Source organism: Myxocyprinus asiaticus, chromosome 40, assembly GCF_019703515.2.
Source record: "Myxocyprinus asiaticus isolate MX2 ecotype Aquarium Trade chromosome 40, UBuf_Myxa_2, whole genome shotgun sequence".
NCBI classification, from domain to species: Eukaryota; Metazoa; Chordata; class Actinopteri; order Cypriniformes; family Catostomidae; genus Myxocyprinus; species Myxocyprinus asiaticus.
In genome coordinates, this window is record NC_059383.1 from 22,595,725 (window position 1) to 22,606,380 (window position 10,656).

At 37.3% G+C, this 10,656-nt stretch overlaps 1 protein-coding gene across 1 annotated transcript in view; it reads right to left on the bottom strand.

The window, feature by feature from the left end:
* LOC127431109 (glutamine--fructose-6-phosphate aminotransferase [isomerizing] 2-like) overlaps positions 1–10,200 on the bottom strand; it is a 34,464-nt gene extending 24,264 nt beyond the window's left edge. Inside the window, exons 1-6 of the mRNA XM_051681372.1 lie at positions 10,083–10,200; positions 8,635–8,742; positions 6,183–6,278; positions 5,236–5,361; positions 3,856–3,914; positions 1,918–2,052 (exon numbers count right to left, since the gene is read on the bottom strand). Of these exons, the coding sequence (XP_051537332.1) occupies positions 1,918–2,052; positions 3,856–3,914; positions 5,236–5,361; positions 6,183–6,278; positions 8,635–8,742; positions 10,083–10,089 (531 nt within the window). The 5' untranslated portion in view covers positions 10,090–10,200. The remainder of the gene's footprint in view (positions 1–1,917; positions 2,053–3,855; positions 3,915–5,235; positions 5,362–6,182; positions 6,279–8,634; positions 8,743–10,082) is intronic.
* Positions 10,201–10,656: the final 456 nt, after the last annotated feature.

Consider the following 10,656-nt stretch of genomic DNA (forward strand, 5'->3'; position numbering starts at 1 on the left):
AAAACTGTGAAACTGACTTGTCCCAGGCAACCAATTTCCAACACAGCTGTGCTAGTTTCATGTCTCTCCTATAACTCTAAGGTCTCTTTCTTCCCACATAATAAAATCATTAGGTCTCAAATTAATATTTCATGTCCTTTTGTTTATTTATCTTCTTCACGGCAGGGTCCAGATCATACTGTGTGGATTTTGCCATAAAGACCGGCTGATTGTACATTATCCTGACTTATTACACGGCTCTCTGGAATACTTGATTCTGATTGGACAATAGCGCCATCTAGCAGTCTGATATTTCTCTGTAACAACCACACATCCACGTATCAGACCACTCATCTTTGAATTTGCGAGCTTTCGTTTCTGTCTTGGATCACTGTGCGATCTATAGAAGTAAGCTAATAAAATAAACTCAAATCAATGTTTAATGTGCATTTATTAATTTATTTGGTAAGTAGTCCTGTAATATGATGCATAATAAGCAGCCAGGCCTTCATTAATTACAAAATAAACACCAACAACAAACCAGAGATGGATTTCAGCTGTTCAGCGATTAATTTATTCTCACATAATTACATAATTGAATCACAAATCAGTGTTTCATGAGCATTTATTTATTTATTTGGCAAGTAGTCTTGTAATAAGATTTAAAATGAGCAGTCAGAATTTCAACGCAAATCAATATTTTATGTCTATGTATTTATTCATTGGTTATAAGCCGTGTAATAAGCGGGATAATGTACAGTCAGCCAGTTGTTATCACAAAATAAACCCGAACAGGGTGATCAGGATCCTGATGCACAGCGGATTGTACGTTATCCCTTACTTAATTTATAAGTGAGTGAGATCTGTGCTGTCGTGATAAAAGGCAAAACGCTGTGACTACACTTTTTTTCGAAATGGAATTTGAACATAAATGTGTCTTTTAGACTATGACCCCATTTACACCTGGTGTGAAAAGATACGTCTCGGGAGATCCGATCACACATGGTCAGAGCTAAATACAGGTGTATATGGGGATTGGATCACAAAAACCACATACGGACGTAGTCAAAAACGCATGTGAACACATCGCATTTGAGGTTTAAACGCTAATCCGTATTGATGCGTCCAGGACAGCAGTGAAGCACCACCCCTTACCTGTCAATCAACCAATGTGCTCAAACAAGAGTTTAACCTTTGCCGGTTACGAGCATATTTAAAAGGAAATAACCATAAAATGCAGTGACACAGATGAAAAGCACATACAACTGAAGCTAAGCTAACAGGTACTCCACAAAAATAACTAAGAATTCAGCTTGAAATGTTGCTTTTGTGCTTAGATTGAATTTCATCTGCACTTTCCTTGTCTTTTATGAATTATTTGCACTTTAAAATCACGTAGTAACACGCTGACATTGTATTTAATGTATATCATCATGAAATCAGACTCACTCCCCTCGAAATCCGAACACAATTGGCCACATTTGAGCGACCAGGTGTAAAAAGCGCTGTGTCTCATCTGACCACATGTGATCAGATCACCCAAAATGCATCTTAATACAAGGTGTAAACAGGGTCTATCAGTCTGTCCTGTGACAGATGGGTTTGGCTTAACTATGCTCAGATTCAGAGAAAACGAAGACTACAAATTCCACACCAAAATACAAAACTATGAAGCCATTTTTCTCTATCAGTGTTGGTGTAGTTATTGTGTTTTGCCTTTGTTTGGCAGCATGAGAAAGAAACAAAAATTGTATATCATGGGGATGAAGAAACATGTAACAGAGCTCTACCTCTGATCTTTCTCTCTGTGTCTTTAAGAGGGCTGTAAATGAGCAAAAACTGGCCTTTAACTTACACAATACAAAGGTTCCCAGAGGCATGTGAATAAGACCACCCTCTCACAACACACAAAAACAGACACACACTTATGCTGCTTACCAGCTGCTGGATGACGCGCTCCACTAGGGTGGAGAAGGACACATAATGGTTCTCGCGGTTGTCATAGAGATATTTGATCAACTTTGGGATGACCTCTGTGTCTGTATCCGACTCAAACTCATAGCCTTTGGAAACCTATCAATGGGTTGGGATGAGAAAGCCATGGTTACAGACGCAGTTGCAAAACAAAATATGTTTTTTCTTAGAGTAAAGGGGCAAAGACATGGAAAGAGAGAGAATAGAAAGTAAAAGAGACTGGAATTCTGAATAACTCAAATTTATCCTCAATGCTTATATGATGAGTATTACGAGACATTTTGCAATAAACTTGGAGATGTTTACTGTGATGCTGCATACAATAAATGTGACGTATGCCACTGAAACAAGATAGTCGGCCTTTTATCTCAAACAGAGTCATTTACTTACCTTAATCAACTATCTGTGGGCTGAAATAAACCATGTCAGAAATAATGAAATGTCATAAACAGTTTCTGGAAAACTGATCCAAGTCGTTCCTACAAAACAGTTTCAACACAAACTACTCTGACTATAATCAGAAACTTGTCCCGGCCAAGACCAGGTGAGGTAAAATGGATGAAGTAGCATTGATACTATTATTTCGAAACAGAAGAACTAACAATGTGAAAATGTGTTCAAATCTGCCATACAGTATATTGTGTTTCCTGGCTGTGTGTAGCACCCGCCACTCTGCATTTTATTCTGAAGGATCCTTATGTGAGAAACAAGTGTCTGAAGTAAATTTTTTAAAAATATACACTACATGGCCAAAAGTATGTGAATGCACAAACTCCACACGCATATGTACTTGTTAATTTCAAAACCATGGCTATTAATAGGGAATTGGTCCTCTCTATAAGCTTCCACTCTTGATGTTGGAACACGGCTTCAGATATTTGCTCCCATTCAGACACATGAGCATTAGTTTATATGGTTTATTTCATGAAAAACTGTCATGAAAAACTAAATAATGATTGTATTTGGCATTATAAGTAGGCCATAAAAGAGAAAGAAAAATTTATAAAATTTTTTACAGCAAACTTTTAATTTACTGCTATGTTTAGTACAATTAAGGCTAATACTATATTCTACACTTTGTCCTAATATGCCTCTTGTCTTGAAGTCCACACCCTAAATAAATTATTATCACATAAATTATGAAACCAGAAGGCTAGGCTTGCGACATACTGTGCAGAAAAGACCTTCACATATTAATCACACTTAAAGGAATATTCCGGGTTCAATGCAAGTTCAGCTCAATCGATATCATTTGTAGCATAATGTTGATTACCACAAAAATTAATTTCGTCTCATCCCTCCTTTTCTTTAAAAAAAGCAAAAATCGAGGTTATAGTGAGGCACTTCCAATGGAAGTGAATGGGGCCAATTTTTGGAGGGTTTAAACAGAAATGTGAAGCTTATAATTTTCTAAAAGCACTTACATTAATTCTTCTGTTAAAACTTGTGTATTATTTGAGCTGTAAAGTTGTTTAATGGACATTTTTACAATCAATTTAGGGTTTTAGGGTTTGTTGACATTACATCACATCGTCGGGCAAACAAAGTTGTAAAATTGGCTATACTGTAACTTTACACAGAAAAGGTTAGTAAGTGATTTTATTACACATCATATTTACACACATACTGTTAATGTCTTGTGGCTATACTTTTGAAAAAGTGAGTATTTTAATGTTCAAAAATTGGCCCCCATTCACTTCCATTGTAAGTGCCTCACTGTTGCCCAGATTTTTTCTTCTTTTTTTTTTTTTCCTTTTTTTTAAATAAAAGGAGGGCCAAGTAAAAAAAAATGTTTTGTGGTAATCAACATTATGCCCCAAATGCTGTCGATTGAGCTTAACTTGTATTGAACCTGGAACATTCCTTTAAGCCACAGCAATGATGTTAAAAAATACTGCTTACCAGGTACTTTTTCAGCTCCTTGTAATTTGTGATGATGCCATTGTGGATGACAACAAACTCTAGAGAAAAAAGGTAAAGAGAAGCAATTAATGAGTGATTGGGTTATGTTGTCTGATCATTCAAGACACAAGTTCACTGAATTACTTCTCTCATTCTTTTTGTTTTACTTACACCAACATAAACGCTACATTAGAAAGGCCACTGACATATTGAGTGTTTCACGTTCCTTAATTTGCACTTGTACAATAGAATTCAGCTGTAGCTGGATGTGCCACATTTCACTATATAACATATTCACTTGTAAAACATGCTGTCTGTCAAACCTAACAGTGACTGCTTAACAACAATGGGTGCTACTTTCACAAATCACTAATGGCATGTCAAGCATTATGTTCCAGTGTGAAATAGACTTCAAGAATGGCTGTTTGACAAAATGATCTATGCAGTGTTTGTTATGGGTTGTAATTTTAAATATGTTCTATTGTTTGTAGCCATTTCTACTTCTTGAAAGAATTTTAGTTCCAGTCAATAATTAAACTAATGAAATAATTTCAACTCAAATCAATATTTAATGTGCATTTATTAATTTATTTGGTAAGTAGTCCTGTAATATGATGCATAATAAGCAGCCAGGCCTTCATTAATTACAAAATAAACACCAACAACAAACCAGAGATGGATTTCAGCTGTTCAGCGATTAATTTATTCTCACATTATTACAAAATGTAATCTCCAAATCAATGTTTCACGAGCATTTATTAATTTATTTGGCAAGTAGTCTTGTAATAAGTTTTAAAATTACACACCTGATTGAATGTTTTTTCTAATGATCTTAAAGACCTGTCATTATGCAAAAGGGGGCAAACCAAGTACTAAAAAATGTAAAATTCAACTTTTTGTTAATTAATTAAATTAGAAGAGAACTTTCGCTAGTGGTCTCAGAGTTTTGGACCGCACTGCACATGTTTGTATTATCGATTCTATTCAATGACTATATGGACTAGAGGAGCAACCTGATCCAGGAACAGTGGCACACCAAACAGCCTCCGCTTATTGCTGCTGTGGCGTTGAAAGGAACCTCCTGTTGTCTGTTTTTACCCCATACTAACGTGTTTATTTTCAGTGGTGAACTTTCACATCTGCACTGTTATTCACAGCACTAAGGCCAAGCTTTTCATTAGTTTTGAAAACTTAATGGCTTTAAAGCATCTGTTGGCTGCCCAATCCTGTCTTTTCTTGGAGTTTTGAACTGACGGCAAACATAGCTGGTTTACTAATGACTGGATGTAAACCAGATGACCACCATAACACTGTATTCAGGCTCCGACTGAAGTCAGTCAATTGAATTTGTGCTGTCTCACATCTCTCTTAATGTTTTACCGTTGTTCTTGTCGGATCGCTGAGGGTGGCTATTGACAGCACTGGGCTCTCCGTGCGTGGCCCAGCGAGTGTGTGCAATGCCAAAGTGTGTGTCCAGTTCTGCATCGAAATCGATGGAGTCACTCTCTAATGATACAAACAGGGTAAAAGCAAAGATGAATCATTAGAAACAAAGAAAACACAATAAAGACAAAAGTGACAAAGAAGAGAAGAGACAAGATGAAAATAGAAGAGAGGAGACGAGACAAGACGAGAAGAATAATGAGAAAAGAGGAGACAAAATGAGCAGAAAAGAGATGTGAATAGATGAAAAGAAAAGAGAAAAGAAGAGATAAAAAGAGAACAGAAGAGATGAGACGAGACAAGAAGAGAAGAGACGAGAATAGACAAGAGAAAAGACGAGAAGAATAATGAGGAAAGAGAAGACAATATGAGAAGAGAAGTGACGTGAACAGATAAAAAGAAAAGAAGAGACGAAAAGAGAAAAGATGACATAAGACGAGAAGAGACGAGAAGAATAACAAATAGAAAAGAGATGAGATGTGAATCAACGAAAAGAGAAGAGACAAGACAAGATGAAAACAGACAAGATGAGAATAGACGAGAAGAGACAAGACAAGACGAAACAAGATGAAAAGAAACAAAATGAGAATAGATTAGAAGAGACAGGAATAAATGAAAGAAGAGAAGAGATGAGAAGAAACAAAAAGATACAAGACGAGATGAAAATAGACGAGATGAGATGAAAAGAGAAGAGACGAGACAAAACAAGAAGAGAAGAAACAAGATGAGAATAGACAAGAAGAGAATAGATAAGAAGAATAACAAAAAGAGAAGAGATTAATAAATGAGACGAGAAGATACATGAAAAGATGAAAAGATGAGAAAAAACAAAAGAAACGAGAAGAGGTTTAGAAGAAGATTTATGATATAGCAGGTTAACATACTGTAGATTTCTTCATCAAGAGCTTTCACTTTCCCCTTCTTCTTAAAGAGACTGATGTCAGTTGTGTGATCTTTTCCTGGACCATCTGCTGCAATACCTGCCCAAAAATCAAAAGACAAGTTTATCAAGGTATTCAACTCACAGAAACCTTCTCACACACAAAAAGCCATGGCACAAGCACCAGTGAGGTCAGATACTGATGTTGGGCAATGGGGTCTGGCTTGCAGTGTTCAACAGACCTTATTTACAGTAGAGGCATATTTGATTAAAAATTAAAGATGGCACTACAGTGGGGCCTGGGTAGCTCAGCGAGTAAAGACGCTGACTTCCACACCTGGAGTCGCGAGTTAGAATCCAGGGTGTGCTGAGTGACTCCAGCCAGGTCTCCTAAGCAACCAAATTGGCTAGGGAGGGTAGAGTCACATGGGGTAACCCCCTCGTCGTCGCTATAATGTGGTTCGCTCTCAGTGGGGCGTGTGGTGAGTTGTGTGTGGATGCCACGGAGAATAGCGTGAAGCCTCCACAAGCACTATGTCTCCGCAGTAACGCGCTCAACAAGCCATGTGATAAGATGCGTGGACGATCTCAGACGCGGAGGCAACTGAGATTCGTCCTCCGCCACCTGGATTGAGGCGAGTCGCTATGCCACCACGAGGACTTAGAGAGCATTGGGAATTGGGCAGTCCAAATTGTGGAAAAAAAGATGGCTCTATAGTGAGTAAGGTCCATGGGGTTCAGATCTGGGCTTTGTTGCCAGTCAAGTTCGGTTCACTCCAGATGCAGTAAACCTTTTCTTTATGGACCTCACTTTCTGCACAGGGACATTTTCATGTTGCAACAGAAAAGGGCCCTCACCAAAGTCCCTTTCAAGGCAAATCAGTCCACTCAGCGACAATCTTGGGAATGCTCCGGGGCAGCTATTTTCTATGGATACAAGTGGCATAAAAGTACAGCTCCTGTCTACTTGAATGGGGAAAGACCGAAATCTCTGAAAATGTTGGTCAAGATTACGATCAAATAACATCTGATGACAATGTATCATAAATTATTTGGGATGTGCCGGAAGCCGAATACCTTATATGAAAAGGCACGAATAATGACTTCAAAACGAATAACGAATTCATCCAATTAATAGAAAAACTATTCAGAAGAATGATCATCCAACGAACATAGGTATAAAGCGATATTTTAATTAACATATCGAAAATTACAAAGCAATGATGAGTCTGTGAAGTCAGTATTACTACAGTGTAAACCTGTGAATAAAAATGCGCACGATGTGATTTCAAGTTTAGATTGGATGGGCGCATTCTCGACTCCTTTGCAGTCTCTGTTAACTGTGCGCGTCTTAGAAATCTAAGCTTGTCAAGACTCTCGAGTATTAACTATATCATACACATTTTCTACTTCTTGAAATGTCTGTTTGAAATGTCTGATCTGTAACACATTAACTCCAAATGTTTTACACAGTTCACGCATACTAAGGATTTATAAACCACCCTGAGTCCTGTTGAATTCCTGAACAGAGATGTGATGATTTTATAGTGGAGCTCAACTGTAAGTTGATCACATTTATATACACATTACCAATTAATGTAATTATCTGGTTAATCATTTATAATGAAAATAATAATAATAATAATAATGTAACAATAATAATAATAATTATTATTATTATTATTATTATTATTATTAATAATAATAATAATAATATTTAACTAGGCCTATCCGAGGCATACTTTATAAACAGAAGCTATAGCCTAAATGCAATAGAGTTACATTTTAAAATTAGTTTTGACACACTTCCGGTTTAAGCCTTGCTCACATCCGGTTCTATACTAATACAGATACAGATAATTTTGTCATAATAACAGATACCATACAGATAATGGCTTCGCTGCACAGTGAACGCTGCCCCTATAAATTACAATTTTCGTCTCAGATGAAGGAAAAAAATACACACAATTTTTCAAGCTTGTCTAGGTAATGCGCATGTGTGTTCTCAAGTTAACTGACAGGAGATGTCTATATCTAAAAGGTGACTGGCTCTTTTACCTGAAAAGTGGGACTTTTCTACATTTACCATAATGGACGTTCCAATTTCTACAATTCATTTTACTACAAGTGCTCTGTCTCTGGCTAATTAGTCTCTGCCCTAACCAAACTGGTGCCGGAAAATTGGAATTACACAATTCTCTAGAATGTCACTGTATTCCGTAGCACTAAGGTTTGTCTTCAGTGGAATTACTAGAATAGCCAAACCTGTTCATAATCACTTTCACAGAAGTATCGCCCAACTGCTTCGACAAGAGCAATGGAAGAACTGACACTCTGGTTCTCTGTGCTGCCACAATGCAAGAAAAAAGGCCACAGTTTTCTGTCTTGAGCCGTATCTGTTACCAGTGGAGAACATTGATGCCACCCTCACAGAGGAGTGGAAGTGGCGGTCTTACCTGCTGAGTCATAACCCCTGTACTCCAGTCTTTGAAGCCCCTTTATAAGGGTCTGAAAGATATTCCTCCTCGTCCGTGGCACTCTGTAATTCAGGTAGGCAAAAATTCCTGCCGGAAACAAGGTTACTCAGAATGTTTGAAGATACTAGTGCAAGAAGACAAATGTTCTGACAATGTAAACTGACCCAATGAGCCAAAAAGAAATTTTATTCTGTCAATATGTGCCAAAACATCTATCTATCTATCTATCTATCTATCTATCTGTCTGTCTGTCTGTCTGCCTGTCTTTCTAATGACCTTAAGTAGATAAATATTTACAAAGTGAAGAAACATTGCGATTTGAGCTAATTAAAGGAATAGTTCACCCATAAATGAAAATTCTCTCATCATTTACTCACCCTCATTCCATCCCAGATGTGTATGACTTTCTGTCTTCTGCAAAACATAAACAAGTATTTTTATAGGAATATCTCTGCTCTGTAGATCCACACAAAGCAAGTGAATAGTGACCAAAACTTTGAAAAAAAAGCCAAAAAGCACTTAGAGACCACATAAAGATAATCTATATGACTCCTGTTAAGCAATCCATGTCCTGGGTGAGAACATCACTTTTCACTATAAATCTTGACATCAGCAGTTTCGTTGGCGATCATGACTTCAGGCTTTAAGATGTACAGTGAAAAAGGATTTATATTTTGGTCTGTTCTCACCCAAAACCGCTTAGATTGCTTCAGAAGACATGGATTAAACCACTGGAGTCGCATGGATTATTTTATGCTGCCTTTATGTGCTTTTTTGGAGCTTCAAAGTTTTGGTCACTATTCACTTGCATTGTATGGACCTACAGAGCTGACATTTTCTTCTTAAAATCTTAATTTGTGTTCTGCTGAAGAAAAAAAGTCATTCACATCTGAGATGGATGGATGGATGGATGACAGATAGATAGATAGATAGATAGATAGATAAGTATTAGTATTTTATTTAGTGTGAGAAGTTTGTGAGAACTGTATTAGTATTTTTTTATCCACATCTCCGGGTGAAATTAATGGAGCCATACTGTGTGTTGACTGTGTTTTAAAACTAGTGATCTACCTATATAGACAGCATATTTAAGCATTAAAGGAGCGTCCCCTTTGCACCTATGATTTTCAAAAATTGCTGTTCAGGTAGCCAGTTCATCAGGTTTTGAGACACATCCGTTAAACTGCAAACTGGATCTGTCACCTGAGCTGTCACAACTCCAGTGAGTGATGATCAGACCAACCAAACATTCACATTTAAATGATGACGCTGCCATCAGCCTACTATAATCGCGTTCATAGGGACGAATAGTTTTCATGTCGGCAATCAAAATTCCAAACGAAGACACTTATCTTATCAACGCGATTAATGTATTCCACTGCTGTCCTATTCATTATGTATAATAATAGTATACAAGCCTAACTTACCGCACATCGTTCAAGTATCTTCTCACAAGTTAAAGGTAGTGTGGTGGTGTGGTGGTGAAGCGGAGCGGTGCAAGCCACTAGATGATCCAAAGACTTCGTGTTGGAATTACAAACAGCCGCTTTTACTTATAACTTCGAACCTGCTCCACCTCTGGTTGCCAAGGCAACGGCAGCCCCGCCCATTGCTGGCTGATTGACAGGTGTGTGAATATCCCGGTTTGATGCCAATGATTCCTGTTTGATACGAACAGCAGCTTGTTTCTCAGTTTCTGTAATAACATTCTTATGACTATGTAAATACACTCAATATAGGCTGTGATGTGTGGACACACATATAAAGTTTGTTTACATAACGTATGCATTTAGAATGGAGGACAAGTGTTAGCTAAACTGTTTGTTCTAGTATGTTATAGTTCTAGTATATAGTAACTTTATAGTATGTATATTTTAAAGGACTGGAAAAAATAGACAATTAATGTCATGCATGCTCCAGTTCAGTTTGCAGCTCCAACAAGAACACCCTTCACAAACCTATGTAAATGAGAACAAACCACATTTGCCAATTGTTTTTGAA